Consider the following 23862-nt stretch of genomic DNA (forward strand, 5'->3'; position numbering starts at 1 on the left):
ATTACAAATTTGAAAGTAAATAGTAAACCAAATAACATCCTGTTTAGAAAAAAAGTACATAAACACAGTAACAATGGTAAAAAGCAATCACCATTTGTCCTCTAGCAAAATGCAGTTTCTAAAAAATCTCCCTCACTTAATGTTTAATTTTTGTCTTTATTAAAAAAGACAAACATATTTGCCCACACTCTTCATTAAATGTGCCAATTTATAAGGCTTATCAGGAATTGTTTCCACAGAAGTTCAAAAATCCAAAGAAAAACTAAGCCAGCAAAAGATAGTATTAATATGATTTTTTTCTTTTTTACTTAGAATACAGTAAATTGATGATACACAGTAGTAAAACTTTTTTTTTTCTCCTAATTGAGAGGTTAGTAGCAAAATAGACTCCTGTGCAGCTTGCTATACAATGTTGACATAGATTCTGTTTCTCTTTTGCATATGCCAATACTGTGATCATAGGGAAAGAGGCAATACTGACCTGCTAACTGACACTGATCCTTGGAGCAGTCTCAAAGTTTGCCACATTTCAATCTCAAAATACATTTCAGCTATAATATGAGTGATTTATCACTTAGTAGTAGCTGTCAAAGTAAACTCCGAGATAAAACAAAAACATCTGGAACCATAAACAGAGGAGAACAGTAGCTGAATTTTAATCCAAACCTGGCCTGCTCACTTCATTAGGAACAGGAAACAGCTAATTAGTAATTGAATGCTTCATGTTTTTAAAAAGGTTTGTACTTTAGCTCCAAACAGAGATGATCTAATATGCATTTTGGATGTAAACAAGATTAAAGATCAGGAAGAGCAATGAACATAGCCTCTCCAGAGGAATGTTAGGGAGTTTGGGAACTTACAAAGGGTGACAAACTGACATTGCAGGAGAGCTGGCAGAGTTTATTGCTTTAAGATTTATAAGATGATTAAAAGGGGGAGTTCAAATACATACATAATTGACCATTTTAAAAATAAAAGTAAAGGCCCATACAGTCTATTGCTTAGTACAGTGCTGTTTGACATGGGCATATCCCACGGTACAGGAGTCTGGTGTGTCCTCCATACAGGAGATGAGCCTCTGCTCATCAGTTTTCTTTAAAGGGGAATACCTGGTTGTTCCAAACTCAAGTAAGTGTGAGATTTGCCTTCTGTGGTACATATCTGATGCTTATGAAACAAAAAGCTAAAATCAGGCATCATAAAGAAATTGGATATGTGGCAAAAGGCCAGAAGAAAATACATGGGGATTTCTTATAGTTCAACTGAAGTTAATTAAACATGTTTATTTGTAAAAATATATAATTAGTTTATTTTAAGTAGCAGTTAATTTGAAAATACTGTTCAGTTTCCCCTATAGTTCAATATAAGCTGTTTGACTATCAAATAATGAGACATTCCAGGATGTTATTTTTAAGTAACGCCTCTTTGTTATTCATTTCAAATAATTGATATTAATAAATTTCTAAAAAAATGTATTTGTCTCAGTTCTTCATGATTTATTTTTATTTATTTTAATTGGAGGCTAACTACTCTACAATATTCTGGTGGTTTTTGCCATACATTGACATGAATCAGCCACGGGTGTACATGTGTCCCCATCCTGAGCCTCCCCGGCACTATTTCACTGAATTGGGTTAAAGCAACATACCTATTCCATACAAGTAGATCTTCTACAGTATATACAGAGCACCAGAAGCCTTAAAAAATCCTTCAGAGCATGGAATGACTGGAATGTTACACTGATATGAATTAATGTGATGTTTTATAACATGTAGGGAAAGTGGCAATTCCAATAGAAATTGCATGTACTACCACAGGGAACTGGTTACTGGGGAATGCATAAAAACTCAGTTGGAATTTTGCATAGAATGTGTGGTATCTCTGTCATATCAGAATTTAATTCTAGGGCAGATGTAAAAATAACATAATGGATTAGTTTTTGCTTGGTGGAAAGAGAGCACTTTAAGAGGCGAATTGAGTTTTTTGATACTATTTAGCACATTGGAGTACTGCTGTATTAGATTCTTTTGTTGTTCTTGTTTAGTTGCTAAGTTGTTTCCAACTCTTTTGAAACACCATGGACTGTAGCTCCTCCCAGGAGCACCAGGCCCCTCAGTCCATGGGATTTCCTAGGTAAGAATACTGGAGTGGGTTGCCATTCCCTTCTCCAGGGGATCTTCCTGACCAGGGATTGAATTCACATCTCCTGCATTGGCAGGTGGTTTCCCAAGGGAAGTCCTATTAGATTCCTAGGAGGCATGAACATAATGATAGGTATTTGCCACCAGCCTTTGGTGGGTATCCATTAAGTAAACAGTTAAATTTACTTGAGACCATTTCTTGGGCATTTCAAGCAAAATGGCTCATTTGTTTCTAATCAGTGGAGCAGCTTAGGCATCTGGCCATGTCTAGACAGAGGGTGAGCAGTGGAAAATATCCATGATTTGACTGACCCATAATATCTGCCTTTCTCCATATATATATTTATATTTATATATATATTTCTTGGTCTGTTTACTTGTTGATAGCTTAATGAAGAGAAAACAGTATTGAAGATGGAAGGATAGCAGAAAATAATAAAGGGGTATTTTTTTGCTGCTTAGGTATGTGTTTTTATTGTTGCCTTCTATACATGTAAGGAACAAACTAGAAGAAAGGTATTAAATACCTTGCTCTACCATCAACAAATCAAAGAAAGAACTAGGTGTGATAAAAACCTACAAACTAGAGCTCTCTCTGTTTCCTTAGAGAACTCTACAGGCAGTGTGTTTCTTTTAGAAAGGTGATCTTCAATGCAATGATAATAAATATTGATTATTTGCACATATGAATTACCTCCTCACATAAATTCCTATTAAATCTCAGGTCATCCAAATATAAAGCTATTTCATAGCAATTACAGCTTAAACTGGGTTCGTCTGCGTTTTCATTTCTGTCACACCATTTAGAAATAGCATTTTCTGTGTCTTAAAAATTCTTGCACCTACTTACCCCACTAGGATGATCCGGGTTTAATGTGATAATGTTTATGAAAAGCACTATGAACTGCATGGAAGAAAAGGGTTATAAGAGTGTAATGTATCATGTTCAATCATCATTATGATTATTCCCTAGACATTGTGAAGCCCATTCTCTAACACGTTTTTCTTGTATGTGCAAGGTTCTAATCATCAGTAATGAACAAATAGTAATCAATGGTTCCATATTTTAAGAATTTGAGTATGAATTTCAAAGAATTACAACACTAGATAAGCAGGTAACTGCTACAGCACCCTATTCGTGCCTATGGTCAGTTGGAGTTCCGGCATCAGTGTTCAGGCTGCACAGAAAAAACAATAAAACCTGGTCAAAATTTCATTCAAACAAATGAAATCCAAAATCTACTCCAAAAAAAAAAAATCCAAAATGAATTTCACTAAAAAACACAAACTGACTTTCTACTATTTTGCTGAGTTATACATTTTCAAGATTTGAGTAAAGCTGTGTGCAATAAATGTATTACTTTTTTACAAATATCCTTATATCATATGTTCATTTATGTGAGCCTCATTCTATTAAAAGCAAAATTATACAAAGGTTAGCAAAATTGTAGATTTGCATAATTTAAAGCTCAATCAAATACTCTGGGTGTGATATTGACAATATTAAAATGGCCCAAATGATATTCCCTAACTCCAAAATATGCATTATGAGCCCCTTGTGCATGTTCTACTGTTTTACAACCTGCAGTGAAATGCATCACTAGCTTAATAAGCAAGACATTTAAAAAACATATTTATTTCCCTTTCACAATCTAAAACATGAGTAAAGATTCACACCATTTTCTCTGAATCAAAATCTTTGTTAATGATTGCAATTTCCTTTCAGGATGAGATTTCCTTCCCTAACAGGATGGTTATTTAAAAGCAAACTCTCACTTTAAAAACAAAACAAAACAAAAGAACAACTACTAAGAAACATGTCTATAATATTTTTGAAGGCTAAATTTAAGTGTAGAAAATTATTTTTTCTACCCAGGACTCATATTTTCTTCCAAGTGTTGCCTCAAATCTTATTCACTTATATAATATAAACAAAGGGACTGCCTTAAGAACTACTAGGCTTCATCACAGGCATATTTTGAGCTACTAAATCTTTCTTTTTGTGGGTAGCTAACTTATTCATGAACAAATGCCAATATTTTATAAATGATTTACCCTGCTAAGTAATACATTTCTATTTTCTTGAAATTTATTTAATAAGTGATATGCTTCTAATTTGCAAATGGGCATTACTTTATTTGGTACTAAAATAAAATCACATCTAAAAGATCATGTTATCCTAACTTGAATAAGAGAGAGATAACTCAGGCTGGTCAATGGTCCACTTTAGTCTTAGGTTCAATCCAAATTAATTTTATGCAGTTATTTGTCAATTCTGAAATATGTTCAGAATGTGATAAATAAGCAATAGTAATGAGACTACTTTGAGGTCCAGTTAGATATTAGTACAGTAATATAAAAACAGTGCTTCTAATCTGAGAGTTTGAAAAGTAGACCATTACAAGATAGTGGCAGATTTAAGGAAAAAAAAAATAAGAGTAACACTTGATTGCTCTTTCTCTAGAGAAAAGCAAAAGCATTGTTTTAGAATCATTATCAGATTGGACTAGTGTTTATTTTTATAATGTGGTGGTTCTGCAAAAAAAAATAAATAAATAAAAAGGAGATTTAATGAAAATTATAATGACTTTCTCTTACTAGTCCTAAAAATTTCTGACTTACACATTAGTCAAAACAAATACCATTCTTCTTTCTCAAGATTACTTTGGCTATTCGAGGTTTTTTGTATTTCCATACAAATTGTGAAATTATTTGTTCCAGTTCTGTGAAAAATACCATTGGTAGCTTGATCTTGAGAAAGAAGAATGGAACTGGAGGAATCAACCTGCCTGACTTCAGACTATGCTACAAAGCCACAGTCATCAAGACAGTATGGTACTGGCACAAAGACAGAAATATAGATCAATGGAACAGAATACAAAGCCCAGAGATAAATCCACAAACCTATGGACACCTTATCTTCGACAAAGGAGGCAAGAATATACAATGGAAAAAAGACAACCTCTTTAACAAGTGGTGCTGGGAAAACTGGTCAACCACTTGTAAAAGAATGAAACTAGAACATTTTCTAACACCATACACAAAAATAAACTCAAAATGGATTAAAGATCTAAATGTAAGTCCAGAAACTATAAAACTCCTAGAGGAGAATATAGGCAAAACACTCTCTGACATAAATCACAGCAGGATCCTCTATGACCCACCTCCCAGAATATTGGAAATAAAAGCGAAAATAAACAAACGGGACCTAATGAAACTTAAAAGCTTTTGCACTACAAAGGAAACTATAAGCAATGTGAAAAGACAGCCCTCAGATTGGGAGAAAATAATAGCAAATGAAGCAACAGAAAAAGGATTAATCTCAAAAATATACAAGCAACTCCTGAAGCTCAATTCCAGAAAATTAAATGACCCAATCAAAAAATGGGCCAAAGAACTAAACAGACATTTCTCCAGAGAAGATATACAGATGACTAACAAATGCATGAAAAGATGCTCAACATCACTCATTATTAGAGAAATGCAAATCAAAACCACAATGAGGTACCATTACATGCCAGTCAGGATGGCTGCTATCCAAAAGTCTACAAGCAATAAATGCTGGAGAGGGTGTGGAGAAAAGGGAACCCTCTTACACTGTTGGTGGGAATGCAAACTAGTACAGCCACTATGGAGAACAGTGTGGAGATTTCTTAAAAAACTGGAAATAGAACTGCCATATGACCCAGCAATCCCACTTCTGGGCATACGCACTGAGGAAACCAGATCTGAAAGAGACACGTGCACCCCAATGTTCATTGCAGCACTGTTTATAATAGCCAGGACATGGAAGCAACCTAGATGCCCATCAGCAGATGAATGGATAAGGAAGCTGTGGTACATATACACCATGGAATATTACTCAGCCATTAAAAAGAATTCATTTGAATCAGTTCTAATGAGATGGATGAAACTGGAGCCCATTATACAAAGTGAAGTAAGCCAGAAAGATAAAGACCATTACAGTATACTAACACATATATATGGAATTTAGAAAGATGGTAATGAGAACCCTATATGCAAAACAGAAAAAGAGACACAGATGTACAGAATAGATTTTGGAGTCTGTGGGAGAAGGCGAGGGTGGCATGTTTTGAGAAAACAGCATCAAAACATGTATATTATCTAGGGTGAAACAGACCACCAGCCCAGTTTGGATGCATGAGACAAGTGCTCAGGCCTGGTGCACTGGGAAGACCCAGAGGGATCGGGTAGAGAGGGAGATGGGAGGGGGGACTGGGATGGGGAATACATGTAAATCCATGGTTGATTCATGTCGATGTATGACAAAAACCACTACAATATTGTAGCCTCCAACTAATAAAATAAATGGGAAAAAATAAAAAGGACACCAATCCCATAGGAAAAAAAAAATACCAGTACAAGTCATCGTTTTATTGTAAATGGTATGATAATGAGTATCAATCTCTCTCATTTGTATTTAACTCACTTATTTTTGAGAATTAATTCTTTAATATACCATTTTCTCCTTTATTTAATCTCTAGTTCTTGTAAGAAACATCCTCAAAAGGGATATGGATACCCTGTTATTCTCATATGGGGATAAAATATAAAAATATGTTTACCACAACTATATACTAAAGACCAGATATTCTATATATCAATTATATGCTAAATAGTTCACCCCTACTAAAATCTACATTCAAAAACAGAAATCCTAGCTTCATATATATTTTATAAGGCATAGTAATAATATCTTGTACTTATATTTGTTAAAGAGTATGGATTTAACTTATTGATGAGGAAGATCAGGCAAACATAATTTTACTAAAATTAAAGCAGAGTAGCTGAATGACTTCTCAAGGTTAATAACTGAATTAAGCAGTTAGTAACTGAGAAACCCTGACTACTAGACCAGTCTTCTTCCCACTACTTCATTGTGCCTCCTAGAGATGAGTTTAAAATGTCAATAAAACTTAATGTATTCAATACACAGACCTGAAAATTTTGAGCTACACTAAGAGTTCTAAAAGTTTTGAATGTTACTTTCCAGCGAGGAAGAGAAAGAAAGGGAAAGGAGAATATAAAAACTACTATTCATGGGATGCTGACTATGCTAGAAGGCATACTAAGCCATTCTAAGCATTTATGTCATATGTGGAATGCCATATTCTTTTACTACCTCTTACTGTAGATTATGCCATGGTAAAAGAGGTAAGCTGCTTATGTTTCTATGCTATTGCAGTAAAAATTCTAGGGTCATATAACCCACCTTTTATAAGTACGTAAGTTACAAAATGCTTTGAAAAAGTCAAATTTACTTCAGTTTTGTGTAGGATGTACATTGGAGAAATTTTAATGCAATATTTATAAGTACAACTATGTTCTTCTTTTCATAACTTTTAACTATTTCCTTTTAATGCTGAATTGTTAGAAAAACACTATAAAACTCAAAGTAATCATAATATGAAATCAAAATATGGAGAAATTGACAATGAGAATGATGTAAAAACATTAAATGTTTATTTGAACATTAAAAATGACCACTTCCAACATTTCCCATTGAAATGCAATTATCAGGAGATTGTAAGATTTGAGTTGCAAGTTTTGACTCACTCATTTTAGTTATTCATCAATGGTGGGATCAACAGGACACTCATTTGTATTGTTTTGAAGAAAGTAAGAGCACTTAAATTTGGAAGAATAGGGAAATAGAAAAGAAAAACATATAAAAAAGATGCTTTCTTTATTTTTTTTTTCATTTATTTTTATTAGTTGGAGGCTAATTACTTTACAATATTGTAGTGGTTTTTGTCATACGTTGACATGAATCAGCCATGGATTTACATGTATTCCCCATCCTTATACCCCCTCCCACCTCCCTCTCCACCCGAACTAATAGAGGAATCGGTGAACTTGTCCAAATAACCGTTTGTAATACTGAAGTAGTATCCAACTTTAATATGCAGGTTATTACTAGTGTTCAAGTATTAAATATGTAAATAATAAACTTTCAGGTTAATGGATTAAGGAGCATGAAGGAGGTCTGTATAAAATTCTAAACAATATTTTTCTTTAAATTAAATTAAATTTCCAAATGGAATGTTATATGGCCATCAAAAATGAGAAAAATATTCCTGTGAGCAACAAATAAACTTTTATGCTACTATCCCACAGAAAGGAATCCTAGCATAAAATTAAATAAAAATCTGTTAAGGTCTAGTTCCAATATGGTGATGTGAATTTAGCCACAAATAGAAAATTTTTTGTATTAGTACTTAAGCTTCTCTTCACAGTTTCAGATAGAAAAAAGAGATTGTATTTGTGTAATTTTTAAGTATTACCCCAATCTATGCAAACTTTTAAGATGGAAGTGATTATTAAATTATAGTTGGCTTTAGTCTATTGTGGTTAATTAAATATTACACAGAAATAATCGTGTTAGCAGATCTGTGTATTAATAATGGCACAAAGACACGATCCTTTTTCTGATGGAATATGTTACTAATGAGTGAGCTAGCAGTAAGCCTGAACTTGCAACATTTTGTGCAATAGAACAGGAAAACTTAGCCAATCAAAAAAAAAATCTAAGTCTTCAAAGGGAAGGGAGACTGGGAAGGGAGAAATCTTGAATGGATTTATGATTTGGGTTTCTGGATATAGCCATGCCTGAATCTATCCTTTGAAGTGTCAATTAAGTCACTCCATAAGTTACCTTTCAAAATTAAATTCCCCAAAAAAGAAAAAAAATAGCACAAAGTTCACCAGGTTATACAAATACTAGGTAGTGCCTTTCTTTTCTTTTTGGTCCAATTTTACAGCATCAATCCTCATTCCAAGAGTAATAAGCATCTTGGTGTAGAGCCACCATATATTTGCATGTCAGCAATATAATAATTTTATTTTTAAGTGATGTGACAATATTGACATGTGATTACAGCCTTCTATGAGAATGCTGGCTGTTTTCTTGAGTAAAATACAAATATGAAAGTAAAAAATAAAACTTAACATTTTAATTTAAGAAAGGTTTTCCTTTTGCATGTTCCTCAGGTGTATCTGGCTTGCTAACTGGGATAGGGTGACTCTTAAGCTAAAAAAAATTGTATTGCATGTGTAAAGAGAATGGAACATAAAGTGAGTGGTTAAATAGTTATGTGCATTGAGTTAACCCTCCTTAGATTATAGTCAGAAAGATCTGTTAATTAATGAATTAGCCCTGTAGATTCTAAAATGCTTAGTGACAGATCAATCTATTTTGCCTTGTAAGTCTCACTATCTTTCTATCCCTACAACTACACTTTCATCTATTATGTGAGTGATATATAGCTGGAATTCTTAGATCTGTAGATGAGATTTTCTGTCATCATAATTAGCATGACAACTTTTAGTCACTGCAAATATTCTTTTAACAATGCAGTGGTAAGTGGTGTAAACTAATCCACGAAAACCAGCCCTAAGGTACAAAGTAATGTTTGTCACATCATCCTAAGAAAGAAATAGAAGCATACTATATGCTATAATCTGACAAGTATTTCACAGGAAAGAAGTATGATATGGGTTGGGAAGTACAATCAGTTAAAATAATGATCCTTTGGAGGATGAAGAAAATTAGAGACAAATACTTTGTGGGAAAGAAAGTAAAAAGAAAGAGCCTGTTTAATGAATCTTACAAGGAAAAAATACTGCTTTAAATAAAGATGCTATGCTAGGATTTTTTTTTTTTTTTCTGTGGGAGTGTGTGCTACAGCCTTTTTCCACTTATAATGGCAGTTGCAGTAAAATTTATCTGGGTGGTAAAAGTCTCCCATTCTTAAAGGAAATATTTAAGAGGAAAGAGGACCCATTTCTCACAATCCTTCTAATTTCTAGCAAGCTATGTATTTCTGCTTTATAAGAGAACTCTTCCACTTAACAATGGGAATATTAAAGTGCCTGTGTATATTTTCCAACACAGTACAAGACATCAAAGGGGAGGGAAATTAATGGTTATGAGGGTAGGGAAGGAAATAGTCCATAAAGAGAAAGATGTAAACCACACCCTGGTGGGACTTAGTAGAAATGACTGTAGAGGAATTCTATCTGCTCTCCTTCTACTTTTTCTTGTCATATCACATATGTGGCAAGAAATCATGTAATTTCTCTTTTCCAGTCCACTTTACTTGCTCCTACCATAACTTTCCTTGATACTTTATAAAATCCTTCAATGACAATTTAGCTCAAGGGTAATTGTTTTCAATAAATATTGATATGTCATCTTAAGATCTTTGGAAAAGTGTTGTTCTAGGTTACCAAGTGAGCAGCAAAGAGAGAAGATAATGAGGTATTAAAGGTTAAGGAAGGAGAGAGCAAAGTTCAAACTGATTTTGAGAAAATAAGTAAGAATAGACATATTCATATATATATTTCATAGTATAATTCTATTTAAAATTATGTATTATAAACATATATACATATTTTAAATTACATCATAAAATATGTGTTCTTTTTAACATAGAGACATCAAGATTGTGTCTTCTACTTTTACAGTCAAACAACACTTTATTCACCTTTCTTTTAATTCTTCGGTGACATCTTCACCAAACACTGCATAGATGAGATCATAGATATTATATATTAAAATGGTAAGCTTAAATTCTTTGAATAAGCTCTCACATTTGTTTTTTGAACAAAAATTGTTCACAGAGGGAAAAGGGAGGTTTAATAGGTTTATCTTTTATACCAAAGTTTGGTTTACTTTTGACATGTAGGTTGGATTTAATATCCACTTCTGGTGTGTTAGTATCAAAAAGAAGGAAAAATCATTTAAGATTCCATCCTATTTATTGAAAAATATCAGATTAAAAACATATTCCAGTGTTCAATCATGTTTTGTCATTGTCAAACATGTAGGCAAAAAAGTAAATATGAAAATTAGTCAAAGAAATTGACATTCCTCTTGCAAAAACAATTCCTAGATTGTTTTGTTTTATTTTGTTTTCTTCCCCAAACAAATGCACTGGCAGAAAAGAGAGCAATGTGTCACTGTGCCTTTGTATTTTATGATGTTATTGCAATAAATATTCAAAAATAATATTTTATTTTGCTACTAGAAAGCCAGTTCATGAAGGCTATTTGTTTTCCAAAATTTAGGAGCTTCATGTTCTAGATTTATTTTATCTGTTATTAAGATGATAATATCAGTTTTTAACATTTAAGAAGCATGCACTGTACCAGTAGCTCTGAATGATGAAATACAGTCATACAAAAGTTAAATAAGGTATAAACATGCAAAAGGAGAAGTCTCCCTTCAATCATAAAGTGACTTTATTTTCTGTTCAGCAGTTCATGTTACTGCTGTTCATGCTAATTAATTAAAGGAGCTGTTGTTATAATGTGCAAACAGGGAATCTGAGAAACAGAGGGGTTTTAGGTCTTCAAGTGAAGTTAAGTCAATCTTGGCAAGAGAAATCAAATGTAATGAAATCACTTGTCAGTGCTAAGCTTGTGAAAACTGTGAAGTTTGACTAGGGAGTAAAAGGATTATAATTAGATTTCCAATAGGATAATAACTAAATGGCAGAATGCAGTAAAGAGAAGATATCACTTTGTTAGCTAAGGGTACTGCATTTTGGCTTTAGTTTTTATCATCTCACTTGTAGTTGTGCTAATTTAATTTGCTTTAATCAGCAAAAATGCACTACACAAATGATATTTGAGTGTCATTTGCAAAAATCATGGATCTGAAGGTACATTTAATGACAACCGATATGCTTATTTTATGTGAAAAGGAGATTAGTTGATAAGATGGTTGATGTGTGTCTTGCAGGCCTCCAGCTTTGTTATGAGAATCTGGGTGGGAGGATATTAGTATACATCCTTCCCTTCCAGAAATAGTGGACACTGCTATCAGAATGGGTGTGTATTCATTTTTTGATCACCTTATAGTATACAGGAGGAGTTGCTATATAGCCCACTAAAATATAAGGAATACAGAAATCCTTTTATCAGAAGGTGGTCTATGCATAATAACATGTCTGTCAAACAATACTCAAAGCATAAAAATAATAACTAAGCTGAAGAGATTTAGAAAGCATATAAGTATAGAAGTATGTGAGCAGTTTGTGGAAATTATCATAAAACCATATAGGATTTTACTACTTCCGTTGATATCCAAACAACATTCTTCCAAATCCTCTTTAAGCTCTCTTAAGGACATGTCACAATGCAACTAATTGACTTTCAAAGAAAGAGCACTAAGTGAATGACAGATTTCTACCCAACAGAGATATTGACAATAGAAAGAAAAAAGACTTCACTGATGCTGGAATTGTTTGCTGTGATGGAGATGGGTTGTGAAAATAGCATTGTATTAGCATGCATGAATTGACCCTCACAGACATTGCTAGGAAATAATCGTCCAAGTTAAAAAATTTCCTGTTAAAGAATACAGAACAAGCTACCGCCAACCAGAAGGAGGGAAGTGAAAAAGATGAAAATAGTATCAAAATATGTCACACAAAAAAACCAAGGTAACACAAAAGAGCAAAATTATCAGGCAGAAAGGAAAAATAATGGTTAAAATTGCATTTTATGTCCACCGACCATTATACATTGTTTTAAGTTCATAGGTACACATAAAAGTACTTTCTCAATTCTGAACATCTTAAAAAAAAAAGGAATATTATTGGGATGTTTTGATAATTATTTGAATTGATTGATTCAATGAACTATTTTTAAGATTAATTCTGATAATATTTTCAGGAATCTATTCACCTAGTTAATAGAATAAATCAACTTTTGCTCATAAAGTAATTTCTTTTAGATATTAAATTGTGACCTACTATCATATTAATACAAGGCATTTACTCTAGCTTTTCATAAATTGATGAACTTTATCATTTATCATATTTATATACTGTGCTAAGGAAGATGGGAATGTGAACTTTTTCATTTTACCATATTTATCAAGAGTACTATTTAACATAACCTAAAAAGCAGATATTTAATAAAATTATTAACCATAATATTTTACCATATATATGGAAAATATTAACCACAAATGCTAGAATATTTGACTTATAATTTGAAAAGTATATATAAAAGTTAATTCCCTTGCTTTAAAATATGTTCTATCTCAATCCTTTTAAAAGTAGACCTAATTTTCTCATATTTAGCTAGCAAAAACTAAGAAAGCTTATTAAAATTATGCTCACTGAATACAAATATTAAATGCGCCCTCTCCTAACCACAAGTTAATATCAAAAGCCATTCTTTGCAGACTTCATTAAAATAAAGGACTGAGCCAAATAGTGAATGTAACTTTTCCTTATATCATCTAATTGGCCTTCTAGGAATAAATTATCTGTTTGTTGCACTGAAATGAACTAACTTTAGGACAGTTCAAAATTTATGTTTATTTCAGAGTTAGGAAAAATGCTATTACTGGGGACTAAAGGAATTTATATATAATATAGATAGATATACATAAAGATACATGGGCTTCCCTAGTGGCTCAGAATCCACCTACATTGTGTGAAGAATCCGCCTGCATTGTGGGAGACCTGGGTTGGATCCCTGGGTTGGGAAGATCCCCTGGAAAAGGAAATGGCAACCCACTGCAGTATTCTTGCCTGGGAAATCCCATGGACAGAGGAAACACACACACAGATATATATATATATATATATACGAATAGCTACGAATGGTGAGTATAAGATTAAAGGATAATTAAAGGGTAATAAAGATACAACCTGCTGATGGTTTACCTTCTACAGTTCCAAAGATGACCTTATATCTCACTTAAAGGAGGGCCCAATCAAGCTCAACACTCCTTAAAGACTCAGTCTATATTTGTGTTTTACAGATTCACAAGGGATCAAATGCTTCAGACTTGCTCAATCCTACCTTGGACCTGTGGTGGCAACCTTAAATACTTTTAAATATTTTAAAGGATCTAAGCAGTTATGGGAATCCTACAAATTATGAAATACAAGTCCTGCTCTTATTTTCACATTTAGTCAGTTTCTAAAATATCTAAAGTTGGCATCAGAACTTAAATATTAATAAAAATGTTGCCTAGAATACTTTGAAAATATTGATATGTTATGATTATTGTACCAGTGTCTTTTACAAACAGTAAAGTAGCGAGATTTAAAAAGTGTATTATTGTACACTTCTGAAAAGGTAAATTATATTCACATTTTGTATTTTTAGACTATGCCTAACTTATAAATGTACATTCTTTTAACACGTAAACATACAAGAAATTTGCTCACATTGTATATGTAAAATTCTTAGTCCCTAAATACATAGTCTCAATAAACATTACAGACTTTTACCCTATCATGAAATAAGAAAAGTTTTATTTATTTATGTGAAAAGTATTATTATTTATTATGAGAGTATCACTTATGTATTATTATTTAATCATTATTATTATGTATTATTTATTTAAGTATTATTTATTTATGAAAAGTATCAACAAAGGAGCTCATCCCCATCCAACCCTCTGGGATCACATATTGAGTAGTTGTAGAAAGAAGAACGCTGTTTACTGTACCTTGCATAGCAGAACTATCATGAGGAGTTCCAGTGTTCCCTATTTCAATATCTGGAAGCACAGTATCTGAAAGAAGTGACACTCAAGATTACAGTATATTCTATTTTTCCTGATTGCTTTTAAGTATAAACTCTCAGCTGGCCAGGGTCTTGGCCCTATAGTAAACATGAGACTTTGAGTGGCATTTTGATTTTTTGTTTTGTTTTGTTTTGTTTTTTTGTATGTCAATATGCCCATCAGCAGATGAATGGATAAGGAAGCTGTGGTACATATACACCATGGAATTTTACTCAGCCGTCAAAAAGAATTCATTTGAACCAGTCCTAATGAGATGGATGAATATATTTTTAATGGTAGTGTTTAGAGAACCACTGACTGAAACCTCCCTGCCTGGCCAGGCACCATAGTAACCACGTGCATGAGTTATCTTACAAAAGGTGGTCCTGGTAAAGAATGCAGAACTAACAAGCTACTACCAACTGGAAGAATTCGGGAAAGGTCAAAAGGAGAGAGGAAACACCAGTCCATATGTCCTACCAACCTCCTAAAATCCTTCTCGCTGGAATCTATCTTTGCTGAGTGATGTGCGTGCCACCAAAAAGGACCCTGAGTCAAGAGTGATTGGCCAGAGACAACTTGAAAACTAATCTAGCTATCATAAAATCCAAAACTGTGAGCCACATGGCAAAGCAGTTCTCCTGGGGGCCCCTTCCAAATAAAATAACTTGTGCCTCTTTGGATAATCCATTGTCAAGTGTTAGGCAAGAGCTCACTCTTGGGCCCCCTTTCCTACAACAGTAAGAAGGAGGATTATAAACCTTAGCTAAATTCTACAATTGGGCATGTATTTCCAGGTATATAGTAAATACCTATTTATTCATTTTACTCTCTAGAGATAAATCTCAGGAAAATAATCTATCCATAAAAACCCCCTCAGACTATCAGGTAACATGCCCTGACTATGGAATAAGGAAAAAGTTAATATAATTACCCCATTCTTATGTATATTTTCTATTTGTGAAATGTGATAGATGATTATCTCTATGGTAAATGTACATGAACACGAAAACACAGACTATGATTTCTGGTCTTTATTTAGTACTGGCTCTTGGGGCCAAGAGATACATGAATTGTTTAAAACAAATAAACAAAAAAACTTGAGGAGAGGAAACAAGGAGATGGGTTTCTTATTTTCACTTTTAAATATGATTATCTAAAAGTTATTCATATTCATGAAGCATAGCTTAATATGGCCATTTCTGTATATAAATTGCTCAGACACCCTTGGGTAATATGATAACAGATGCCTATGTATCATCCAATGTCATCGAGGATTAATGTGAGAAAGAAATGATTTGAATACAAGTTACCCACATGCTGTAAAAACAGACACTTTTCCTTTGTAACAGAGGACACTGGAGCTACAGTGGAATTCATATATGGGTGGATTTAAAAAATATATATATATATATATATATATATATATATATATATATATATATAAAATTCAAGAGTCCTCAGAATTACATCTTCAGAGCCTCAAATAATAAGTGTACTGAACATTTGCTCCATTGTTGGCTCCCATTGTCTAAGATGTTCCACAGTATGAGATATTGATGTATTATTATTTATCCTCTCTCTTCTGTGTCTCAGTGAGGCATGGCTGTCATGAGCTAATAATCTAGTTCTGTATTTCTATTGACTGTGAGGACAATGATTTAAGATAGTCACAGCAGAAAGGGAATTGAATTTTTAGGAGGTAAAAATATGATTGAACATTTGTATGGAATTCTCTATTCATTCTTAGTATATGGCACTTGAAGAAACACTCTTTCAGTTCATGCTTGTGTCATATCATGTATGGAATATGTGTACATGTATGTATAAAATTCTTAGGCTTATCCTTATTATATACACATATCAGTTAAATATACCAGCTGTTAGTATGCTATGAAAGAAGAACTTGAATAGTCTATGAGATAAAATTATGTTGTAGAGCTTCATAATTTAAAATAGAATCAGAAAAATTTGGAATTAAGAGATTTCATGAGAAGCACCTCTTCTCACAGGAGCTCCAGTAATTTATTTAGAACATTCTTTTTCAACCAGGCACTCTTGAAGCCCTCATCACTGATACAATCTACATTAAAGGAGCCAGCCTTCTAAAGCTTATTAAAATAAATGAAACATTAAAACAAAGCATCAGCATATTTTAACATGAATGGAGATAAAATACATTTTAAGTGTAGGGAAGTTATCAATATTACTTCTGCAAAAACCAGGAGGATTTCCTGTTATTCCTAAGCTATTATATTTATATCTCCCAGAATAGGGATTATTTTGACAGATTTAATTAATGACCTAAAACACCTGGCTTCAAATTAATGTATTAATTGTGTGCTTAGTCACTCATTCATGTCCGACTCTTTGTGACCCCATGGACTGTAGCCCTCCAGGGTCCCCTTTCCATGGAGATTCTCCAGGCAAGAATACTGGAGTGGATTGCCATGCACTCCTTCAGGGAATCTTCCCAAGCCAGTGATCAAACCCAGTTCTCTTTGCCATTTGAGCTACTTGGGAAGCCCTGATGTATTAATTGTTCCTGGATAAAGTCTCTCCCACTCCGTCTCCCTCCCTCACCCCCTCCCCTTTGTGCACCCTGATTGTGAAGTTTCAATTCACACATTACCTTTCAACATCCTTAGTCCACTGTCACTAGTAGTGGCTTGCTTAAGTGCTTGCTCCACTTGCTCCCTGCGCTTTGATTCAAATTCCAAGGCTTCTTGTAGCTTTTTCTTTGTTTTTTTCTCCTTCTTTAGGCGCTTTTGCATGGTAGCTAAAATATGGAAAGGGAAGTAGTTTTCAAAGGCTTGGTCATTGAAATCAAGTTGCCAGTTTTGATGAATTATAAAAAATAGATACAGATTCAGGTAGATATATAAATGTATGATTAGCTTCTTTTGATTCCAATTATCATCAGACCCAACCAAAGAGTATTCAATCATATAACTGATTTGTTATTGCTTTCACATCTCCAGTAAGTAAGCTCTATAATACACATGCATTTATACAATGTTGGTGGTATTACTGGAAAACTGTTTTCTACCTTGACTACATGAATTTAGTGATAACATTAAATATTTTATAAATTTGTTAAGAAAAGTATTCTTATTATTCATCAGGTTATTCCTTTATATACTTCAAAATACAAAAAAAATCATGAAAATATTCATTGAGTTTCAAAACATGGTATGTTTTTTAAAACTTACAATGTCTAGGGTCTATTTCTCTGAGACGTTACTACTTTTAAGGGACAATATTTATCTCTTTAAGTATATGCACATATCATCAGACTCTGCATCTCTCTGTATATTTATATTTGAACCTATCTACATATTTTAAAGAGAATAATATTCAGCAATCATTTTATTAAGCAATCTATAAAAGCACAATAGCATTTTTCATAAACAGTAAAGGAAATGAAGAGTTGAAAACAATTATAACTCAACTCTCAATGCTTTATATCCTAACTAGAAACTTTAACTGCCCTAATGTATAATTGTTATTATACTCTGAAACCTTTAAATCTGTGATAATTTCTCAAATAGAATTAGTGAACTTTAGTAATTATATTGGTACACAGCAGGGCTCTAACAGGGTTCTAAGCAAACCAACCTTCACATTTTTCCAAAATCAGTTTTTAAAAATTAAGGTATTAATATCATGACAATAGAAAATTATTCAAGGAACATTAAGCAAAATTATAAAGTATATGATATTTAAAAAGTTAAAATATTCATATACATTTAAAATGTTTCAATTGCAGTAAACTGAATATGATGCTAATTTGAATTTCAATTGCTTTATCTCACATTTCAATGTCTGTTCATATAAATCACCTTCAGCAACTTGAAAACAGTCACTCATTAAATGTGTGCTTATTTCAGAGGACTAAAGTAATAACAAGATGAAAATCTTGAAATAAAGACACTGAGAATGTATGGTTTCTGTTCCATTTTCGAAAAAAAGCTGCTAAATAAGGTTGAACATAAAAAGACCTTACTATTATAATTATACTTAATTATCATTAAAATAAAGCATTCGGTAAATCATTTAACTCAAAAACATAGATTTATTCAAATTAATGTATAATTTAATGTCCATGATAAGACAAAATTTTGCTTCTAGTAAAATTATTTATTGAAAAATATTCCATATGTTAATTCCCTTGAAATTTATGATGCCATATATTACATTTAGAATTATATAAACATAATAACTATATTTATTTAGGACCTTTCATATATTGAACATTTTTCTGGAACTATGTCTCATTTAAATCTTACAAAAACACAATAAGGGAGACATTGGTATCTCCACTATATAGATGAAGAAACTTAGTCCTTGAGATGTTACAAAATTCACTCAAGGATGTGAGGGCTATCTGGTTGCAACATCTGTCACCCCACTGATCGCCAGGGTTGATTCAGCTGATCTGGCTGGTTAGGCGGGTGTCCCCTTCCTCCGTCACTGCTCCATGTGCGTCCCTCCCGAAGATGCGCGCTCGGTTGAAGAGGACGACCATCCCCGATAGAGAACCGGTCCTCAATCAAGGGTATACGAGTAGCCGTGCTCCCCTGCTAGAAACTCCAAACAAACTCTCAAAATTCACTCAAGATCCCAGAATCAGTTGTTCTCATAGCCTTAGGACCAAAGATCATACAGGTAGTTGCTTCAAAGCCTGAGGTCAGATAGTTGGACAAGGACCAAGACAGATGAACTTCAACCTTTCTTGTAGCTCTATCTTTATTTGATTCTAAGTATTTAATGTGTAAATAATATTACTCAGTTCAGTTCAGTCGCCCAGTCCAGTCTGATTCTTTGCACCCCCATGAACTGCAGCACGCCAGGCCTCCCTGTTTATCACCAACTCCCGGAGTCTACCCAAACCCATGCCCATTGAGTCGGTGATGCCATCCAACCATCTCATCCTCTGTCGCCCCTTTCTCCTCCTGCCCTCAAACTTTCCCAGCATCAGGGTCTTTTCAAATGAGTCAGCTCTTCGCATGAGGTGGAGTACTGGAGTTTCAGCTTCAGCATCAGTCCTACCAATGAACACTCAGGACTGATCTCCTTTAGGATGGACTGGTTGGATCTCCTTGCAGTCCAAGGGACTCTCAAGCATCTTCTCCAACACCACAGTTCAAAAGCATCAATTATTCTGTGCTCAGTTTTCTTTATAGTCCAACTCTCACATCCATACGTGACTACTGGAAAAACCATAGCCTTGACTAGATGGACTTCTGTGGACAAAGTAATGTCTCTGTTTTTTAATATATTGTCTAGGTTGGTCAAAACTTTCCTTCCAAGAAGCAAGTGTCTTTTAATTTCATTGCTGCAGTCACCATCCACAGTGATTCTGGAGCCACAAAAAATAAAGTCAGCCACTGTTCCCACTGTTTCCCCATCTTTTTGCCATGAAGGGATGGGACTGGATGCCATGATCTTAGTTTCCTGAATGTTGAGCTTTAAGCCATTTTTTTTCACTCTGCTCTTTCACTTTCATCAAGAGACTCTTTAGTTCTTCTTCACTTTCTGCCATAAGGGTGGTGTCATCTGCATATCTGAGGTTATTGATATTTCTCCTGGCAATCTTGATTCCAGCTTGTGCTTTCTCCAGCCCAGCATTTCTCATGATGTACTCTGCATATAAGTTAAATAAGCAGGGTGACAATATATAACCTTGACGTACTCCTTTTCCCATTCGGAACCAGTTTGTTGGTCCATGTCCTGTTCTAACTGTTGCTTCCTGACCTGCATACAGGTTTCTCAAGAGGCAGGTCAGGTGGTCTGGTATTTCCATCTCTTTCAGAATTTTCCACAGTTTATTGTGATCCACACAGTCAAAAGCTTTGGCATAGTCAATAAAGCAGAAATAGATGTTTTTCTGGAACTCTCTTGCCTTTTTGATGATCCAGCAAATGTTGGCAATTTGATCTCTGGTTCCTCTGCTTTTTCTAAATCAAGTAACACATTCTTGCTAGGAATCACCTACCTAACTACCTAATAACTATCTAACCAAAGGTAGTTAGATAGAATATTCAAGTATGAAACATCACTCTCATGGGAGAAAGATACTCAGGGGTTCATACTATATATGTATATACAAATGTGCATATATACAATTTTACATATGTTCTTTATATGTGTATATATGTTGCTACTATATTATCTATAAACGAGGAGACATTATCTTTTAACTCTAATATCAATGTTCTCCTTTTTTCTTTTCAATAATATGACTTCAAATAGAGTTCATACTTTGTCAGCAAAAGTAGGATCACTGGATATGAGGTATTTGGTCAGGTAGAAAGGAAGTTAAGTGATCATCCAGTAATAGATGATGATGTTGAGATTCATAGAGATGAAGAAGATAGTTTCTCTAAATCAATGAGGATAATAGGAATAATTTTTATTGTATTCATCATAAGGTGTAAAGTGTTAAAAACAGTGCTTAGCACTTAGCAGTCAGATGATAAGCATTAGCTAACAGTAGTAGTAGTAGTAGTGATGATAGTAGTAGAAGAGACAGTAATGACAGTAATAGTAATGATAATAGACTAATAGTAGTGGTATTACTATTATATCATAATTATTAAATTTATTAAATACAAATGCTTCATGGTAAATCTGATAATGCATCCAATATTAAATCTACTATGTCTAGGGATTTTTTAAAGAAAATAGATGTGGTATCCATTACAAAGACTGACCTGAAGAGTCTATAAGAAGTAAACAGAAATCAGTATGGTTAGATCCCTAAAAGTTAGATGTCAATTTTAATGTATGTAGTTTTTCATAAATCAATTTGTGAGTGTTACTATGTTAAACATATAATTATTTGTTTTTTGTTGTTGCTTAATCACTGTCATGTCTGATTCTTTTGAGACCCCATGGACTGCAACCTGACAGGCTCCTCTGTCCATGGGATTTTCCAGGCAAGAATACTGGAGTGGGTTGTTATTTCCTTCTCCAGGGTATCTTCCTGACTCATGTCTCCTGCATTGCAGGTGGATTCTTTATCACTGAGCCACCAGGGAAGCCCGAAATTATTTGTTACTTTTGTATAAATAATTTCCCTACAAAAGAAATGTGCTTTTATGACTCTTAATCATAATAATTCATAATTGCCGTCTGCTCTTAAACAGTAGCAGATTAGACACCTTCCAACCTGGGGGAGAGGGGAAGCATCTTCCAATGCCATATTATTTTGCCTTTTCATACTGTTCATGGGGTACTTGGGTGGCCCTGTACTGTATGGCTCATAGCTTCATTGAGCTATACAATCCCCCTTGCCATGACAAGGCTGTAATCCATGAAGGGGTTAGAGAATAGCTCCAGAAAGAATGATGCAGCTGGGTCAAAGTGGAAGCGACACTCAGTTCTGGATGTATCTGGTGGTGAAAGTAAAGTCTGATGATATAAAGAACAGTATTGTATAGGGACCTGGAATGTTATGTCCATAAATCAAGGCAAGTTGGATGTGTTCAGGTAGGAGATGACAAGAGTGAACATCAACATCTTAGGAATCAGTGAACTAAACTGGGTGGGAACAGGTGAATTCAATTCAGATGACCATTACATCTACTGCTGCGGGCAAGAATCCTTAGAAGAAATTTAGTAACTCTCATAGTCAACAAAACAGGTTAAAATGCATTACTTGGGTGCAGTCTCAAAAATGACAGAATCTTTGTTAATTTCCAAACCAAACCATTCAACATCACAGTAATCAAGTCTATTCCCCAATCACCAATGCTGAAGAAATTGAAGTTGACTGGTTCTATGAAGACCTACAAGACCTAAAAATAATAACAACAGCAACAAAAAAAAAGAGATGTTCTTTTTGTTATAGCAGATTGGAATGCAAAAGTAAGAAGTCAACAGATACCTGGAGTAATAGGCAAGTTTGGCCTTGGAGTACAAAATGAATCAAGGCAAAGGCCAATACGAGTTTTATCAAGAAAACACACTGGTCATAGCAAACACCATTTTCCAACAACCCAAGAGATGACTCTAAAAATGGACGTCACCAGATGATCAATACAGAAATCAGATTGAGTATTTTTTTTGCAGCTGAAGATGGAAAAGTCAGCAAAAACAAGACTGGAAATTGACTGTGGCTCAGATCATAAGCTCCTTATTACAAAATTCAGGTTTAAATTGAAGAAAGTAGGGAAAACCATAAGACAATTCAAATATGACCAATCAAATCCCTTATGACTGTACAGTGGAGGTAATGAATAAATTCAAGGGATGAGATCTGGTAGCAAAAGTGCCTGAAGAACTATGGATGGAGTTTCAGAACATTGTATAGGAAGCAGTGATCAAAACTCTCTCAAAGAAGAAATGCAAAAAGGCAAAGTGGTTGTCTGAGGAGGCTGTACAAATAGCTGAGGAAAGATAGGAAGCAAAAGGCAAGGGAGAAACAGAAAAATATATGCAACTGAATGCAGAGTTCCAGAGAATACCAAGGAGAGATAAGAGGACCTTTTCAATGAGCAATGCAAAGACATAAAGTAAAACAATAAAAAAGGAAAGACTAGAGATCCCTTCAAGAAAACTGGAGCTATCATGCAAGGTTAGGCATGATAAATGACAAAAAAGTAAGGATCTAACAGAAGCAAAGGAGATTAAGTGACAGGAATACACAGAACTACACAAAATATCTTAATGACCTGGATAACCATGATGGTGTGGTCATTCACCTAGAGCCAGATACTCTGGAATGTGAAGTCAAGTGGGCCTTAGGAAGCATTACTATGAACAAAGTTAGTGGAGGTGATGGAATTCCAGCTGAACTATTTCAAATCCTAAAACATGATGCTGGTAAAGTGTTGTACTCAATATGTTGGAAAATTTGGAAAACACAAATGTGGTCATAGGACTTGAAAAGATATTTTCATTCCAATCCCAAAGAAGGGCAATGCCAAAGAATGTTCATTCAACCAGATAACTGTACTCATTTCACATGCTAGTAGGGTTAGGCTCAAAACTCGTCAAGCTAGGCTTTAGTAGTATATGAACCAAGAACTCCCAGATGTACAATCTGAGTTTAGAAAAGGTAGAGGAACCATAGAAAAAGCAAGAGAATTCCAGAAAAACATCTGCTTCTGCTTCATTGACTATCCTAAAGCCTTTAACTGTGTGGATCACAACAAACTG

At 33.9% G+C, this 23862-nt stretch overlaps 1 protein-coding gene across 1 annotated transcript in view; it reads right to left on the reverse strand.

Moving 5' to 3' along the window:
• Window positions 1-2434: 2434 nt before the first annotated feature.
• The window catches only part of DACH2 (dachshund family transcription factor 2), a 750043-nt gene continuing 728615 nt past the window's right edge, over window positions 2435-23862 (reverse strand). The window contains exons 11-13 of the mRNA XM_043459522.1: window positions 17330-17476; window positions 14641-14706; window positions 2435-3319 (exon numbers count right to left, since the gene is read on the reverse strand). Coding sequence (XP_043315457.1) covers window positions 3315-3319; window positions 14641-14706; window positions 17330-17476 — 218 coding nt within the window. The 3' untranslated portion in view covers window positions 2435-3314. The remainder of the gene's footprint in view (window positions 3320-14640; window positions 14707-17329; window positions 17477-23862) is intronic.

Source organism: Cervus canadensis, chromosome X, assembly GCF_019320065.1.
Source record: "Cervus canadensis isolate Bull #8, Minnesota chromosome X, ASM1932006v1, whole genome shotgun sequence".
Lineage (NCBI taxonomy): Eukaryota > Metazoa > Chordata > Mammalia > Artiodactyla > Cervidae > Cervus > Cervus canadensis.